Source organism: Lampris incognitus, chromosome 1 (assembly GCF_029633865.1).
Source record: "Lampris incognitus isolate fLamInc1 chromosome 1, fLamInc1.hap2, whole genome shotgun sequence".
In the NCBI taxonomy this organism is placed as follows: Eukaryota; Metazoa; Chordata; class Actinopteri; order Lampriformes; family Lampridae; genus Lampris; species Lampris incognitus.
Genome location: NC_079211.1, coordinates 138,689,368 through 138,708,623, shown reverse-complemented (window position 1 = coordinate 138,708,623; position 19,256 = coordinate 138,689,368). Strand labels below are relative to the sequence as shown.

The 19,256-nt window shown below is 41.8% G+C and overlaps 1 protein-coding gene across 1 annotated transcript in view; it reads right to left on the bottom strand.

Annotated features, from left to right (window-relative positions):
• The window catches only part of slf1 (SMC5-SMC6 complex localization factor 1), a 79,449-nt gene that overhangs the window by 20,109 nt on the left and 40,084 nt on the right, over nt 1-19,256 (bottom strand). Inside the window, exons 15-17 of the mRNA XM_056290018.1 lie at nt 16,091-16,170; nt 7,859-7,951; nt 3,538-3,717 (exon numbers count right to left, since the gene is read on the bottom strand). Of these exons, the coding sequence (XP_056145993.1) occupies nt 3,538-3,717; nt 7,859-7,951; nt 16,091-16,170 (353 nt within the window). The remainder of the gene's footprint in view (nt 1-3,537; nt 3,718-7,858; nt 7,952-16,090; nt 16,171-19,256) is intronic.

Below are 19,256 nucleotides of genomic sequence, written 5' to 3'. Positions count from 1 at the left end.
GTTAATGGGAAACTCAAATCAAATTAACTATAATTAGTCAAACCGAGGAGTGTGCAAAAGCGGAGTTCTGCTACATGAGAGACTTGTTCAGTACGGTCTTCACTGGCAAACGGCACAAAAAATGTGCTATGTATGTTAGAACGTACCAAATGTGAAGTAAACCTTTACACGGTTATTAGCAAATCCTTATTAACATTTGCACAAACACAGACACAAAGCCCTCCATTTCACAAGACACACACACAAACACAGTCCTGGGGGGGGGGGGTCGATTCACCTAAGAATCTCGATTCTTATCTTCTACGATTCTGAATAGATTCAAAAATTCAAAAAATCGATTTAAAATTTTTTCTTTTCTTTTTCCAGTCTTCAGCAGCCTCCTTGCTGCTGGCAATGTTGACTTGGTTGCGCACCTCTTCCGGCTTCCGGAAAACACGACAGTGGCTAGTCAGTCGCTGCTAACGTTAGCTCTTGGTAGCCTTTCTAAAAATGGAGCAGCAACAAATTCAGCCAGTCCCGTCATCATTGACGATAAGCGTTTGGGCGCATTTTGGATTTTACAATCTCCAGGGGAAGAAAGAGCTTGACACGATTCATTCAATGTGCAAGATTTGCAAAACGAAAGTTAAGTATTTCGGGGACACTACTAAATGTTAGGGCTCACATCATCACCCAGAAGTGGAACAACGACCTCCTGCAACATTAACAAACAACCAACGCACACTGCACCACTTTACCAAACTCCCAGCCAATTCCGAACGAGCAAAATAAATAAAATAACTAGATCCATCGCCTTTTTCTTTCAAAAGACCTGCACGACAATGAAGGCTTTAGATTTATGATCCAGACAATTGAGCCAAAGAACGACATACCATTGCATCGTTTTGTTTGTTTTTTGTTTTAACTGAAAAGGGTTAGGTTTGCCTTTGTGTGTTCACATTATTGCAATAAATTGATATAACTTTTTCAAATATAAAAACTACATAATCTTATACACACTTTAGTTTGCTTTCATGCCATAATTTGCCACACCGCCTTTCTTAGCGCACAGCGGACTGGAGTAGATCCTGAAATTAGCACCGCTATGTACCAAATCTAGAATTGATGTTGAATTGGGAATCCTTTTGAATCCAAAATCGATTTTGAATCGAATTGTGAGATTCCGAAAGATTCCCGCCCCTACCCTCCATGTCCTACTGCAATACAGTAAGCTACACCACCCTGTTCTCTGCTGTGCTCTGCCACCTATCACGCTCACTTTAAACCTCCTCAGCAAAGACTGCATGTGGCACACAAACACCCAGACCCAGACACATGAACTAGTTCTGGGATGACAGATCACACAAAAAAGCAGCAGTGCCTCACTGCTCTACTCTCTGCAGAAAGACATTACAGACATTTTAACAACATCTAGGTAATATGTTTGGACAGATAATGAAATGAGGCATAAATGTCAAAATTAGGGAATAGAAGGAGTTGCATAAGAGAGAAGAAACAACTGATGATTTAGTCTTGAGATAGCTAACAAGCTGAGAACAAGACCTCTGAGTCCCGGTGGTAATTGTGTAATTTGGTTGCAGTCCCTGGTTGCCTAGAGTGCAGGTATAGCCTATATACAAATTTCAATTTATGTGTGTTTTATTCAAATAATGTAGCAAGAGTATTCTTCATGCACAATCATTATGCACATCACTGTAAGCACATTACAAAAAATAAAACAAACACTTCAGTAAAATACCATCATTGAATGAAGAAGAGTGAACAAGAGATGAGTAATAGGTTAAGTGGTTATCTATTTCTAGGGATACAGCCCCAATACACAGACTTATCATTCTACCAGGAGAGTTAAGATGGGATCAGATTAGCTTTGCTAACAAGGTAGTGGGCAGCATTCAGCTTGTCAGCATGCTCAGCTACATCTGTTGATTGTATTAAACTGAAAGCTGTTGTACTGTTGTAGTCACAGGAGCTGTGGCATACATCCCTATGCTGCAATAAATCATTAGCTGAATGGCTATTTCAGAGCATTAGATTTTCTGCCGACCACCTGGCCCTTTCACTTAAGAGACATTTTGTTTTCACTTTGTCGGACTCAAAACCTCCATCCGTTATCCAAGCCGCTTATCCCAATCGGGGTCGCGGGGATGCTGGAGCCTATCCCAGCAGTCATTGGGCGGCAGGCAGGGAGACACCTGAACAGGCCGCCAGTCCAGCACAGGGCGACACATTTACACCTAGGCACAATTTAGTATGGCCGATTCACCTGACCTACATGTCTTTGGACTGTGGGAGGAAACCGGAGCACCTGGAGGAAACCCACGCAGACACGGGAAGAACATGCAAACTCCACACAGAGGACACCCCAGGGTGATCCCCAAGGTTGGACAAGCCCGGGGCTCAAACCCAGGACCTTCTCAGTGTGAGGTGACCACGCTAACCACTGCACCACCATACTGCTGAGATTAGAACAGTTGTATATAAATCTAGACTGCTAGTTGTTAATTTGACATGAGATGAAGACAATTATTTCATGCTGAATGTATTTGGCTTTTGGGGATGACAACATGCAGCAGAGGTGGCATGGTGGCGCAGTGGTTAGGATGTTCGCCTTGCAGCGAGGTCCTGGGTTCGAGCCCTGGGGTAGTCTAACCTTGGGGGTCGTCTGTGTGGAGTTTGCATGTTCTCCCCGTGTCTGTCTGAAACTGTGGGTTTTCTCCCGGGGCTCCAGTTTCCTCCCACAGTTCAAAGACATGTAGGTCAGGTGAATCGGCCATGCTAAATTGTCCCTAGGTATGAATGTGTGTGTGTGTGTGTGTGTGTGTGTGTGTGTGTGTGTGTGTGGGCCCTGTGTGATGGCCTGGCGGCCTGTCCAGGGTGTCTGCCCACCTGCCGCCCAATGACTGCTGGGATAGGCTCCAGCATCCCCGTGACCCTTAGAGCAGGATAACCAGTTCAGATAATGGATGGATGGAACATGCAGCACATATGAAAAGTAGATGTACAGTTAATACAGTTTAATAGTGAGAAGTTGATTTTTTTGATTTGAGTGTGTCAAACTAATCTGTAGAGTTGTCACAGTGACAAGCTTTCATTTTGGTTCAGATTCTAATGAATGAATAATGAATAACTGAATGAATGCATGCCTGAGTGAATTTAAAAAAAAACAAATGGAAAGAAAATAAAAAGCGCAAAAATAAACTTGCTTAGACACTTTGAAATAAAATTAGAAAACATCCTGGTACAATGCTCTTCTCTTTTAGAAATATTTTGCAGTAACATAACTTCCCTGCCCTGACATATCTTATTCTACTCATTGTCTGAATAAACAGTGTTTTAAAGGATTGGAGCTTGTGAATGTGTATTTTATGCAAACTGACAATAGTTAATAGAACATAAACTACCAACTGAAGTACCAGGGGAAAAAAAAACCCCAAACAAAAGACAATGTGGCTCTGTTTCTTATAAAAGGGAACTTTTACAGCACTGGGATAGTGTGCAACGCTACTATGCTGTGATGCAAACTGTGTGTTTACTGACCTCCGTGCTCTAGCAACATCTTTGCAATGTCCATGTGTCCACAGAGCACAGCATCGTGCAGGGGAGTGACTCCACCGACCTTACTGAAGAGAGGGGCAGAATGGTGCTTTAGTAAGGCTTCCACACACGCAGCACTACCGTGGTTACAAGCCTCGTGAAGAGGTGTCCAGCCTGCATGGTCTGCAAGAGTGGGAAAAAGACACACACACACACACACACACACACACACACACACACACACACACACACACACACACACACACACACACAGAAACAGGAATTGCACACACTCAACTAGTTGGTGAAATAACCGTTGCAAGTTGCTAAAATAGTCAGTATGATATTAAAAGAACTAGCTTCAGCTAGCTAACTGAACTAGCTGTAAAGCCCCTTAAGGCACATTTGTAACTTGCGATATTGGGCAATAAAAATAAAATTAACTTGACTTCGGCTAATCTGGTAACATTTGACCTTGAGCTCTGGCCCAGAGAACAGGATGAGAAGAGGAGAATGAGAAGAAAACTGAATTATCATTCATACATTTTGCTCATTGTGTTCTCACAGTCGAACATGTAACAAATGTCAGAATATAATCTGATGAATACGGACATTTGTTCGCAGAGTTTGATGTGTGGATTTGTTGATCACTTCAGACAATGGATTATCTGTATGTTATATCCTGCTTATTTACATGTTCGAAATAAATCATCAACATCATGCTGCTCCATTGCTGAGCCACTCGTTGAACCAGAAAAGCTACAGTAAAGGATAATGTATACATTATAAACCTGCGTTATTGTAATGTGTTAACATGTTTCATCTCTACAGCTTAAAACATGTATCGTGTCAACAGAAAAAGGTATGTCTCATATAAATATATAGCGAAGGTCCTATGACTATATATATATATATATGCCACAAACCGTCAGGGCCTTCTAGGCCTTCGTTGAAGCCCAAGACTCCACAGAAAAAGGAAAACACTTTCATAAATATAACACAACCTTCTAATCAATTTGTTAATATCGCATTACATTTCGATTTCGACTACACATATGAATTCGGGAGGCTCTGCTTGCAGTCTCTTGGCCAAAAAAAAATCATCCAATCAGCTTTTTCCCTCTGTTGTAACCGTGTGAGAAGACTCCTCCTGCTAGCGCCTTCGGCATCTTGAGTGAAGGTCTCCGCTATCTAAATAAGTTAGGCGTTAATACGGGATTGATAGATTACTCAACCAATCAGATTTTGATGTGGATGGGCGTATACCTTTATAAGTGCAGTGTCATAGGACCTTCGCTGCATACAGCCTACGTGACCGATTGTTCAGCCAATCAGCAGCAGCGCCTAGGTCGTGGTAGTTGGTGGCTAATGTTAGCTAGCATTTGTGTTTTTGATTTAGTTAGCCAAGCTAGCTAGCCGTGAATGAGAATAATATCTCAAGGAGAACTCGTGAATGATGTGATGGCAGATTTATTAGTCACACCATTTTCAAGACGATCGTTTGGGGGAAAGAAAAGGATTGTGGAGACGGGCAGACCAACCCCACAGTTAGCGGCTCTGACCCAACCGGGGAAGACGGATGTGCGGCATTTCCAGGCAAGCGCCTACGAAAGGTACCCGTGGCTCAGTGGATCCAAGCAAAGCGGAAAACTACCGCTAGGCGTGCTTGCTTTTCTCGTCAGAGAAGGGGTCATGGAACTACACAGGCTTCCCAAACCTGGCTTGTCTTATTTAAAAGCCAAAGAAGTGCCCTATGACCTTGTGATCGACCGTTTCATCCAGAAAGAAAGGAGAATGGATTTTGTCTTCAAATAGACAACACTGGTGAGTCAGATGTATTTTTTTTTTTTTTTTGCTATTGGATTTGCTTAATGTTTGATTGTTTTTATGCCCAGCGGCCCGGCTTGGATGTGTTTGTTTAGTTTCTTGATAGCATATTTATATGCCCAGCGGGATTACTTCCAGTAAGGCTGTACGTTACACTATGTCGCCACACTATGTCGCTGTTGTGAAAGTGAAAAGTGTCAAATAACGATGATGGTGATGATTGTGATGAAAAATACTTTTGCGACTAAAACATTGTACCATGGTGATATGACGGCTGTCTTTGGGTAATTATGAGGAGGTGACGTCTCACCGAAGGCCTAGGTCTGAAATGCATGGTCTGCTATATATAATCTCAAATGCAAAAACAAACAAATAAAAATAAATAAATAAAACAAAACAAAACAAAACAAACATAAAAAAGAAAGAAAAGTCTTGAATTTTCCAGACAGCTGCAACATGGGCCTCACCCTGAAGTGGCCAACAACTTCTGGATGCAAGCAAATAGTAAATCAACTGCTCAGTTTTGAAATGCTTAAAGAGAAATATTTATTAGAAAAACCAGACTTTTCTCGGTATCTGCAGATGCGGTATTAATGTTTGTATGAAGGTGAAAAATGTAACCAAGGCAAGTAACATGTTTGATAGAATTGTTAAGAAAAGCATATAATTCAGATACTGGTGGTAGAATTATTTCATGCATGTATAAGGAAGGGTCTGTCAAATCTTAAAACACATTTCAACTTCACATATCAAATCAAAATGGGAGAAGGAAGGAGGGGTAACTATATCTGGGGAATAGGGCTGTGTGATATGATATATATCACGTGACAATAGAAAACGTTGATCGTTTCATATTAAGCTCTATCATTTATTTCACTGTGTTGCAAATCACACTCTGTACATCAATATTTTTCGTCATTTGGATGACCCTTTCCGCTTTTTGCACAGCAGGCAGGAAATTTGTATGAAGTCCATACAAAAACATGGAGGACAGTGAACGTAACGCAGAACGGGGTAATCCCAAACAGAGGGACTCCGACCAGCCAGGACAAAACAAGGAGCTTGTACCTAAAAGAGGGGCTACTTCTATCGTATGGACGTGGTTTGGGTATGAAAAGTCTGACACGGACCAGAAAACCATACCTGGCAAAATATGCCGCACACTGGTCCCACAACAAACTCGAACACCACTAGCCTCTTTTACCACCTACACAAGAATAAGTCAAACAGTACGAAGAGTCTACAGATGAGTCGCAAAAGCACAGTCGAGTGCTCAATTGAAAATGTGCGCAAAGGTTCTAAATAAAAGGAGAAAAATAATCAAATATGAGTAATTCCCTTTTATTTGTCAAGTATATAATTCAAAATGTAATTAGAAATAGGCCTTTCCATGTGGTCATTTTATATAAACTATTCATTGAGTTTACAGAAAATGTGCGATATTGTGATATGTATCATTATCGTGATATGAATGACGTTTATCGTGATATGAGATTTTGCTCATATCGCACAGCCCTACTGGGGAAGAATGGACAACAGTATGGCGGTATCAATGGAAGTGTACCCGTTTACATAAACGGAGGGGGTTTGGTTGGAAAAGCTTGGTAAGGTATTTTATTACACCCTCTCAGAAATCCAACTATGATAGTAACCGCCCCGTTTGCTGCAGAAACTGTCGGAACCTAAACGCAAACCATTACCATGTTTTCTGGGATTGCCCCATTATCAAAGAAGTGCCCCTTGATAGTAAAACAATATATTTTGGGTATATACCTCAAGAATGGTTGAAAAGAGATAAATATTTAATGAATATGCTGGTGGTGGTGGGTAAAGAGCCTCTTAACAGGAAATGGTTATGACAGGAGAGCCCAACTTTAAATGCATGGATGGAAATTACAACGGTCATTTACAAAATAGAGAAGATATCGTCATTTGTTAACCATAAATTGGAACAATTTGCTTCACACTGAGAACACTAGTTTAACTATGTAGCACCCCATAGGCCTGATTTTATTTTCACAAATCAATATGTTGTAAAGACAAGATCAGTCCCTAATTGGACAGTTTTTTTTTTAATGTGTTCTTCTGAAAAGTACTATTTCGAGATTTGTGACAAACATGAACGTAGGCTGTATACATAAAGTAGCTGACATACATCTTGTGGAAATGTCTGTTTGATGCTGAATGTCAAAAAATTTGCAAAAAACAGAAAATCATTCTGAATATCAGAGGGCGTTCCAATCACTTAGTAAAGTGGCGACAAATCTATAAATCCGAGCCTCCGAACCCACCCCATCCCTCCTCGACACACCCTTCGCATTTCCGATAAAGGTTAACTCCGACAATGACGCACACGGATTCCTCCGTTCCATCGTTTGTCTTTTTACCAACGTTAATTGGTCCTGAACGTCTAAAGTGCAGCCGTAGTGGGCATTAAAAGGCGACAATATGAAAAAGGACCGGGGTTACGGCGATACAGAGAGTGAGAGAGTCTTACCTTTAATGTTGATGTCTATGTCAGGAAGTGCCAGGATCTGAAGCACAGTCTCCACTTGGTTTCTCTTACAGGCTCTGTGGAGGAGAGTCTCTCCTATGCCAGGACACACGGCATGCAAACAAACACAACACAGAGCAAAAGCCGGGGGGAGGAGGGGAGAGAAAAGAGAAATCCAAAATTAGGGTGTGCCCTGTGTCCTGCCCCCCATCAGCCATGTATATGGTAAACACGCCAATAAAAACGAGAGAAATGTCTCCAACCACAAAAAAGCAAGAAAATCAGACTTTAAAAAAAAAGGAAATCCTCCGACAAGTGTGCGATTTAGAAATATAGATGAGAAACGGGTGAATATATTTCAAGAAGAAAAGGAAAGGGGGAAAAAAGATGGGAGAGCAGGGCTAATTTGTTTCACTCCTTGCCTTTTTTAAAAATGTTTTAGATAGAGTGATTTCCCACTTATACTGGCGCCACACAAAGTTAATATGGGGGTTGGTGATGAGTGAATCACTGTAGTGGTGAGAAAATCAGACGTCTTCCTTCCTGCCTTCCTGTCCTGTTGTTGTTACTTGAGAGGAAGTTATGGTAGACGGCCCAAGCACAAAGCTTCAAATTGAATTCTTTACAGATCCTGGGTTCAGAGGCTCCATTGGGCATTGCCAGAGTAATCACATGATGTTTAATCAGCAATCTACCAACAGCTACGCATCAAAAGGAAAATAAAATAAAACCAGATAAAAACCTAAAGGATTCGAGATAAATTTTCCAAAACCTATTTTCTGCCACCAGCCATCCTATTCTCTTTACTCCATCTCTCGCTTTTTCTGATACAATATTAAATCAGGACTATAAGAGGGCCATAGCCCCCTCTTTTCATGTATGGCTGAACTTCAGAGGGAAGTTAAAGGCCAAGCATGAGTGGCTCTGTGCTTGCCAGTATAATACAGCACTGCAAAGCCCCTAATAAACGCTTTACTAGTTCTCCCCAGGATGCCACGCCTGTACAGGGGCTTGACTCCAGCACACACAGAGCACAGACTGGGGGCAAAAGGAAAAAGGGGAGGAGTGAGGAAACGGGGGCAAGAGAGAGGAGGCAGTGAAGGAGAGAGTGAAAGGGTCGCTGCATTTCAAAGCATGGGGGGGGGGGGGACACACACTGAAAAAATGCTGGATCCTCTTCATCTTCAAGAGTTCTTTTCTTCCAGGAAGTGTCTTTGAAGATGCATTAAATGCCACCCGCTCCAGATAGTTGGAGAGCGGAGAAACAGAAAATGAAAAGACCATTCATCGAATTGAAGATCGCTGATGTTCTAAGTAGATAGAACGTGAAGCAGCCAACCAAACAGGAGGTTTAAATTTTTGTATTGTTTTCCCAAAGCTTATCTCATACTACCACTTTTTGTGGCACAGCACCTCCATAGTAGGTTCAGAAACAATAAGAAAGCAAATTCACCTTGGCTCTGGTTGTGTTGGAAAAGGCGGAGACTGAATTCCATCAGGGTATGCAAATGTACAGCAGGAAAATTACAATCGCTGATTGATCATCTGCCAACTAGTATTGGTATTCCAAAGACAAGATCATTAACTGGACAGTAGTTTTTATTTCAATACACCAATCTGATTCCTTTTCAATAGGAAAATGTTAGCGGACAACATTAGGTAGTAGCCCAGCAGAGTGTTGTATTGTATTCCCTCTCATGCTAATACAACACAGTTGATCAAAATTCTTATCTTCTCACATGTCAAAAGCAGTCTGCAAATGTAAAAATGTAAAAAGTGCTATAGTAATTAGTAAGACAGCAGAGACCCCCCTTATTATTAAGCACAACAATAAAAAGAATAACATTTGAATCAACTGGAATTATTATAATCTTAAAAAGCAATAGACCCAATCAGTTTGGAATCCAACTCAGTACAGCCTCTAATGAGTTGCTGTAACGTGCAGCAGGTCAGCGTTCTACATGGACTGTTCTGCCATTACTGGGCTCTAAAATGCTGTGATTAAACACCCATTCCACTATACCCCATGTGTACACATCCTTGCAAATGCCAGGGCCAATCCACGCGCTGTTAAATCACTTTAATGGCTCCAATTTGGACACAACGCCTCTATTATAGGGGTAATTGCATGCTCAGCATTTACAAGCACGGAAAGGATAAATCCGCCTGTCCTTTTCGATAAATCCTCTAACAATCCCTCGTTCCACACTTTAATAGAAAAGTTAAACGTATGTGTTGGTCTTTATATCCCTCAGTCTGAGTGCTGCACCCCTAGTAAGTGTCACTTGGCGACCCAATCCTTGGACCAAAAAGCTGCTGGAAGCATCTAACAATGCCATTTGTAAGGAATGTGTTAAAAAGCTATTCAGTGCCAGGTACTAAATATATTTTTTGACCCTTTTAAAACTACCTGAAGACCGTGGCTGGCTTTAGGAATAATGGTAGCATGCTGATTTCTCAAAATCTAGATTATTGCAGCAATCACTATACCTCAAAACAGTCAATATCTGACTCCAAAACTCGACCATTATCCAGTAATGACAAAAGACTCACCCTGCCCACAATGCATTTGAAGTATGTGTTTTGAAAAATTGTTTATTTCAGAGATGTAGCTAAAAAGAAAACCCAAAAAACTATTTTTGACCAAGAGTATTTCCGCCCAAGACACAACTAGCTATTCTGCTGACAAAATGTAATATCATTGAGACTTCCCAAGGTAAACCATATGCTGTACATGCAGGAGCAAATAGGTGAATGAAAAAAGCAAATAGGTTCATCTACCAAAATCCCCCAAACCCATTTAGCTCATTTGGCAAGGCCCCATGAAATAAAACAGATGTCCCAAAGCAAAGAAAGTACAGCACATAAGAAAGGAAATGAACATAAACTCAGTGACCAGAAAAACAGAAGCCGTGCCCCTGCAGAAGTGAGCTCTGCTTTCCCATTTGCATGTGTCACTACATAAACAGGTGCATGCAACAGCAACTCTAGTTCCACACTTGCTTTGCACATGAATACATTACTAAAAGAGAGCTGTAAGTATGATATACTTTAAAAAATACAATACTGTGGGTGCAAGTGGGGTGGGTTTCAGCATTGCCAAGACCATAGAGTTGCTGGGCTTTTTGGAGGCAGCAAATTCAAAGGTGTAAAATGACTAGACCAGAACATAAGACACATCATGAGAACATTTGCTATGTGGAAGACGGTCTTTGGTAGATGAATGAGGGAGATATTGGGCGGCTTGGGCTATAACATGCAATAGCTAGTCCACAGTGCAATCGTTAACACCACAATACAATTGTGGGGTACAACAACCAATTTTGGAATACAATGCATTGCATTCTTTCGCAGACAACCATGCAGGGTGCCTTTCTTGTTCATAGTTAACTGCTGAAGGCTTTTGCAGAGGGCTAAGAAACATCAGACTGTCAATGACTGTAAAAAGGTTGTCTGGCCTGATGAATCCTGGTTCCAACTGCACCATCACGATGGTACACTCAAGGGTGTGCCATTAACATGAGGCGATGTACCCATCATGCATGGTTACATCTTTACAGGCCGGCAGGGGGATATTCAGATGACATACACTGGGTCCATTGATACCATTAGATCGATGTCTTGATATACACCTTAATGTCATAACAGATCATGTTTATCCCTTCATGGCTATAATTTACCCCCAAAGGCATGGGTCCTTAAAACAAAATAATGTTCCCTGTGACAGTGCAAGAATCGGCTAGGAATGGTTCGAGGTGAAATGATGTTAATGACCTTGCCACCACAAGGCTTCCGCCTTCGTGAAATTTAGCTTTCTGAGATCAATAACTGCTGTTTATTATCTTACTCTCACTTTTCCTCTATATTCTGCTCTAACCTCTTCATTTGTCCTACTGATTATGCTATTTCCTGTGCTTACTTCATTGTTCCTAGTCTGTTTACTAGCTTCAATCTTAGCCTAGTTTAGCAGTTAGCTTTATTGCATGTGCAGTCAAAGCAGCCTCATTAAAACGGCGCGTGGTGACAGTTCCGCAGTTACAGATAGGTTGTCTCTACTAAAGAGACATGTTCGTAAGTTAGAGCAGCTTCTTTCAGCTAGGATTACATTAGACGTGATGGGCACACTTGATAGTCCCGTGGCTGACAGCAGACCTGTTATTGTTAGCATTAGCTCAGCCTCGTCAGCAGATGCGGCTAGTTTTGTCTCTGTTTGCTGGCGTGGGGAGGCTCACAAGGGCAACCACCAGTCATGTGGCCTGGTCTACAGTCACCTCTCCTGACTGCAAATTGGTTTGCACCCCTCACCGGCCCTCATGGTAGTTCTACCGGCCAGTGTGCCTCTTCTAATCCTGTTGACAGGGTAAAGCAATGCAGGCTAGTGATAGGAGACTCCATTACCTGCAATATCAGATCAGCTTTGCCAGCCTTGGTTCACTGTTTACCTGGGGCCAAAGTCTCTGATATAGAGGATAATCTTATGGTGCTGGCATCACGGAGAGAGAATCAGGGAACCCAGGCACACAGAACCACTACATTCAACAACACTGTCATTCATGTCCGCACCAATAATCCTAAAATGAAGCAATCACAAAGAGTTCACAAAAGCTAGCCTAGTCAGGATGCTTGAGTTTGCCCAAAGATGTGTCGGCGTCGGTTAATTGTCTCTGATCCCTTACCAATTAGGGGTAATGATGAGATGTATAGTAGGCTCACCTCAGTGAACCACTGGCTGGCTCACTACTGTAATGAGCTGGGATTCAGTTTTGTTGATAACTGGCCGTCTTGATGCTGCCCCTACCTGCTGAAAGCAGACGGCATTCACCCAACTGGGGACGGCGCCGGTCATTTGTGTAGCAATATATCTAGCTGTCTACATTTAGTGTGACACTAGAGACTTGTTCAGCAGGTTGCAGGTGATTAGAGACATGCTAGGTTTAAACGTAGTGCGGATGTGGAGTCAACGCCTTTATTTAATGTGTCTACTCAGAGAATTTCTCATAGTATAGATCAGGGATGGGCAACTTTGATGATAGAGAGGGCCACAAACATTGTATTCTTACTAACAGAGGGACAGATTGTGACCGTGCACTTCCACCAGTGGGATACTGTAACCCCATCACTCAATTAACCAATTACAGCTACTAATTTAATGAAAAGAATAAAATATATACCGGTAATCAAAGTTTATTATACCAACATTTCTATTTAATGAGCTTAACACAGAAACAAAACGTCCATATTCCTGAATGCTATACTACTATTTCAGTGCAATGAGGTCTCAAAAATCTTCGTTCAATAATGGTACAAAAGTTAACATTCACACTAAGTGCAACAACTAATATTCATGTTTGTAGTGCATTTCTACTCTGCCCTCCTATTCCATGACATTTCAAATAAACATGCATTTAGCTCAAAATGGTAAATGGTAAATAAACTGCATTTTATATAGCGCTTTTCTAGTCTACCGACCACTCAAAGCGCTTTTGTACAATGTATGCCTCACATTCATCCATTCACCCACACATTCATACACCGATGAAGCCATTGAAAGCCATTGAAACTCACCCACAGCCATGTTATCATCTCCAAAACCTTTAGCCTTCTCTACTGAACTGAAATTCTTTGATGTTAAATATGGCATACCTCAGGGCTCAGTTCTTGGCCCTCTATTTTTCTCTCTTTATGCTTAACCTCTTGGCCAAATTATATGCAGACATGGAATGCATTGCTATGCAGATGATACTCAGCTGTATGTGCCTATAAGGGCTGATGATCATACTCAAATTACTAATTTAGAGGCCTGCCTGGATGTCACTAAATTTCCTGCTTTTAAATTCGGATAAAACTAAGATGTTGCTCATTGGCCCTGCTAGACACAGACACCAATTTAATCAAGTAACAATAACGCTTGACAACTCTGTGACTTCACAGTTTGGTAGCCAAAAATCTTGGTTTGATCCCAGCCTTTCCTTTGATAAGCACATTAAAGAAATCACCAAGATTGTCTTTTTTCATTTATGTAACATAGATAAAATTTGGTCTTTCCTGGCCATGGCTGACACAGAGATTCTAATACATGCATTTGTTTCATCCAGACTTGGTTACTATAAAGTTATTTTTTCAGGTCTGCCACATGCTAGTACCAAAGGTCTTCAGATGGTTCAAAATGCTGCAGCTAGAATCTTATCCAAAACTAGAACATTTTACCATATTACACCAATTCCTGCCTGCCTTCAGTGGCTTCCTATCCATGTTAGATCAGACTTCAAGGTGCATCTGCTGACATATAAAATCCTAAAGAGGCTTGCCCCATAATACCTGTCTGATCTCCTTAAACTGTATATTCCATCTCAAGCTCTCTGCTCTCAAAATACAGGGCTCCTGTGTGTACCCATAGTTAAAAAACAAGTCAGCTGGTGGCAGGGCCTTTTCCTATTGGGCCCTGCTCTTATGAAATAACCTGCCTGTTGCCATCAGACAATCCGAGTCCGTCGAGTCCTCTAAATCCAAACTTTAAACTCGTCTTTTTGCCTTACCCTACTATTAGCTGCCTTAGAATTGAGAACTTCAGGACCTGTAATGCATGGCCGATCGGTTTCTCTCTCAATTAATTTACCAAGCACTGTTCTGCCGATGATATTATAGAGTACAGATTATTGCAACTGTTCTCTCTCACGTCTTTTCTCTCTCTCTCTGAATGCTGTCTTCTCCTGTCTCTTCCCAATGTATGTGAATGGTGTGATATGAGTCTCCCCTATATACACATGTAGTCTGTCCCCCTCCAAGGTCTCCAAGATGATGGTGGTTGCCAACTATACACTGCTTGATATCCTCCTCATCACAGTCTTTGTTTCAATGTTGTATCCTTCTCTCACCCCGATGTGTGAATAATGTCTTTTCTCATCTTCTCCTGTGAACGTGAATGGTGTGATGCAAGTCTCCCCTGTGTGCATTTCTGTCCTCCTGCCAGGTCTACTAGGTGATGATGGTTGTGTGGCTCAGGTCTTAGGCTGTTCCGGTGGCATCTGAACACTGCTTGGAGCCCTCGTCATATTCTTCTTAAAATTGACTGAATATTGACATGTCAATCTCATTGAACACTTTTGGGATGAACTCAAATGCAGCATACGTTGAAGGGAGCACCCACCCATCAACCTTGTGCAGTTGTACTAGGATTCTACAGGACAGGTGTTGAGCCACTGCCACGACATGTGGCAGCTGTTATCTGGGCCAGCAGTGATCCAGTGGTGTAATGAACAGGGGTTACTATTTTTATGATCACTGGGTGTATGCGGGCAAGCGAGAGAGAGAGAGAGAGAGAGAGAGAGAGAGAGAGAGAGAGAGAGAGAGAGAGAGAGAGATATGCTATGCGAATGGTTCATCAAAAATTAATATCAACAGCATTGGTATAGAGCTCACGTAGTGGGAAAACAACACATGCCAACAGCATTGAGTCTCCTGCCTCGGCCCTCCATCCCCCACTCGCTCTTCTTCCCTCCACCCATCCCTGGCTCTGGCACAGGGCCTTTCTGATCAGGTGGAGGGGAAAGGTATGGGTGCTGACACCTCGGTGAGTTCACACTGAGTGCCATGCCTCTAATTGCAGAAGGTTCTACTGTGCAGCCACTGTCTATAACAGCACTGGCCTAATTGCTGCATTTAATACTTGCAGACTCGAGATCTGACACACACTGTGCATGCCATGGATATATACCAAGTCCAGTTGCACTTGATTCAACTCCTTTGGATAACCATGACCTGGATGAATGAGAACATTCACAGACACTGTGCATGCCTTTATGCATTATTATTCAGCATGAAAATGCCATTATTTCTGTTGATGCCATTTATTTATTTATCTAATACTCTTAAAAGGTATAACAGACATGAGGAACAAAGCAAGAAAAGGGAGCATGGCATAACATTTCAATGGGAATGTTTCATGTAGCAGTAGATGTATTCCAGAGGAGAACAAGACAGTAGTATTTGCCAACCTCTGTGATAAACAAAAGACCAGGACTCCTTAAAGAAACTAGATCCTGCACACAGCTGACTTGTTTTCCTTTGCAAATCTTTCACTCTTTCCATATATTACGTGCTCGTCATTAAACTGAAAGTGATGACAGAGCCATCATACTTTTTTACTGATGACTTAGTGCTGTGCATCAGTCCATTAAGAGTCAGCTCCTTGCAAATGTGCATCTCTAGTGGTGTGTGTGTGCATGTGTACCACACCTGCTGCGTTGACTCTGTTCAGGCCTCGGGGGAGGTTTTCTTTAACTTGCCTGGTGATACTGATGGAGCCAGTCTGAATCCTGTGTAGAGACAGTTGACAAGGTCAGGGATTCAACAAAAATAATACTAATAAAACTATGATAATAACCAAAGAGATGGCTTGGCATTTACTTCCAAACATGACTCAATTAAAGATTAACACACCAAAATAGAAAATATCAACTCTTTCTCACTGATCGTTTTGCTGTGACAATGAGGAAACATCAGGCAAGACCACACTGAAATGTGCACCATTCACTGTGTTTTCCCCACAGCAACTCTCCCCAGGAGCTAGGAACCTTTTGTGGAACTCAGTGCGTTTCCACCACAGGGAACCAGGGTCTAAATTAAGTTTCAGGGATATTATTTTACCCCCCCAAAATAAAAAATAAAAATCCCTGCTTGGGGGGTAGTACTTTCCACAAGTACAGGAACTTTGGGTGGGGCTTGCAGCGCTGAACATTTCTGATTGGTCAAGTACTTGCTAGGGATGGGACAATATAGGATTTTATATTTTATCACAGATGGCAATGAAATACACTCACAAAAAGTTGATCGTGATGAATTTCCATTATTGGGATAATCATAAATGGTGATAATTGTGAATATCCTCACGAGTGACTTGAAAAAGCTGTCTAGCCCCTCTCACTCTCTCTCTCTCTCTCTCTGCACTGCATGCTGGGAGTTCTGGGCGAGTGTGAGTGGAGGTGGTGGCGAGTGAGTGCTTGGTGCGGAGTTTGGACTGTACTCTGCTTCTAACTTCAGATATTTTTTTTCCTCCTTTTTTCCTACATGTCTTTTCTGCATGATCAGGTAAGTGCTTCTTCTGTTTGTTTGCTGATTGGTGACTGTCCTGCTGTTTGTGGTGGTTGTTTTGCGGAGGAATGGCGTCCTTCGAGATGCCACCACCATCTATTCATCCATCATGACATCCCGATAGTCCTGCTGGAGTCCAGTGTGATGGTGGAGGACCCAACAGGGAATTGCAATGACAACTTGCTCTCCTATGAGCAAGTTGTCATTGCGACTAACTGCTGGGTCTAATCCGAGAGTCTGATGCCTTGTCCAGACTAATACTGCTGTTTTGCAAAACGAACATTTTCCTGTATGTTTTGACCTCTCATCCACACGCAATCAGTGTTTTAGGTCAATAAAACTGAGATTTTTTTCAAACGGAGGGGCAAAATATCAGTAAATGTGTGGTCAAGGCCTGAATCTGTCCTTGTTTGTTTTTCACTAAAAAGAATGTTCACTATAAAACGATGTGTGTCCTATCTGTGATGCAATAAAAATATTTGTTTCTTAACAAAATATAAAGTGATTCCAGTATGTTTTAGTGTAATTTTAAGTTTTACGCATATTTTGATGATTATCAGGATAATATTGTGACTTGCAATTATTTTGACCAGGATAATTGTGACATTAAATTTTCATATTGTCCCACCCCAGTACTAGAAGAGTACTAGCCCCAGTACTTGCAACATTTTATTTCACCTGCCATTTTTTAAAATCTGCAGCCACAAAACAGCACTGTGTTTGAAATCGATCACTCATTCCTTACTCCCTATGGAGGGAGCTCTATGTAGAGGACTATATAGTGAGCTCATCAGCTAAATGCAAAAACACTTTCGGACAATACTCGGGTCATTTTATATGTCGTTAATTATGTCCTTACTGTCGCAAAATTAAAACGTGCTAGATCAACATTGGCTGATGGACCATCCATAATAAATACAAGTATGCATTTTTGTGATTAGTACATGATATCATACTGAGCATTTTTTTCCCCAAATTAATAAATGCAAAGTAATTTGTGGCCATTTGTGTTGTGATGCACTGCTCTGCTCATGTTAAACATTATTTTCGCGCGATTTGTCTCATGCCTGCCGCCATAAAGAAATACTTAATAACACTCTTTATAAAACAGCTTTTAAAGCTCTGTGGAAACGCCACCCAATATCAATCTTTGTTTGTCTCACGATCATTCAAATATTTTTGATTAGGAGAAGAAGTCTGCATATAGACGGGAGGTTGAACAGCTGGCCCGCTGGTGCGGCCATAACAACCTGAAGCTGAACACGCTCAAAACTGTGGAGATGACAGTAGGCTTCAGGAGGAGCCCCCCATCACTGCCCCCCCCCCTCACCATACTCAACGGCACAGTGTCTGCGCTGAAAACCTACAGATTTCTGGGCTCCACAATCTTCCAGGACCTCAGGTGGGCATCCAACATAGACAAAAATCATCAAAAAGGCCCAGCAAAGGATGTACTTTCTCCGCCAGCTCAGGATGTTCCTCCTGCTTCAGGAACTACTGATTCCGTTCTACATTGCAATAATCCAGTCTGTCTTCTGCACATCCATCACTGTCTGCTTTGGATTGGCCACCAAACAAGACAGAGACAGAATACAATGGACAGTTAAGTCTGCAGAGAAAATCATTGGTGCCAACCTGCCTTCCATTCAGGACTTTTTCATCTCCAGAGTCAGGAAATGGGCAGGTAACATCACTGCAGACCCATCACACCTTGGTCACAACCTGTTCTGATTCCTCCCCTCTGGTAGGCGCTAAAGAGCACTGTACACCAAAACAACCAGATATAAAAAGTTTCTTTCCATGGGCTGTCATTCAAATTAATGCTTAACACTATCAAATAAATCCAACCATTTTGTATATACTGTACTGTATATTGTACGTATACTGGTACGCTCTGTCATGTATACATCTACCTCAGTCATGTATGTAAGAAACCTGCTAACATTTATTTCAGCATCTCTGACACTTTGGGTGGCAATGTGGCTATTGTGAGAAGTGCCATTTGCAAATTCATACCTTGTGACAAAGTTCTCATCCTATATGAGTTCTGACAACATCTGTCACACACACAGTTTCAGCCTCTCTCTCTCTCTCTCTCACACACACACACACACACACACACACACACACACACACCCCGTTTCTGTCTCCAAACTGCCTTTCCTCCCACTTAGTGCCTCAAATGCTGAGAAGGAAAATGCCATATGAGCAAGCACATTAGCATGACTAAAATGGTAAAACAGAGTGAAGCCTCTTCAAAGTGGTGGTGTGCTAATAGCTGCGGGCTGTCAATCGTCCTGCGAGTGGGTGT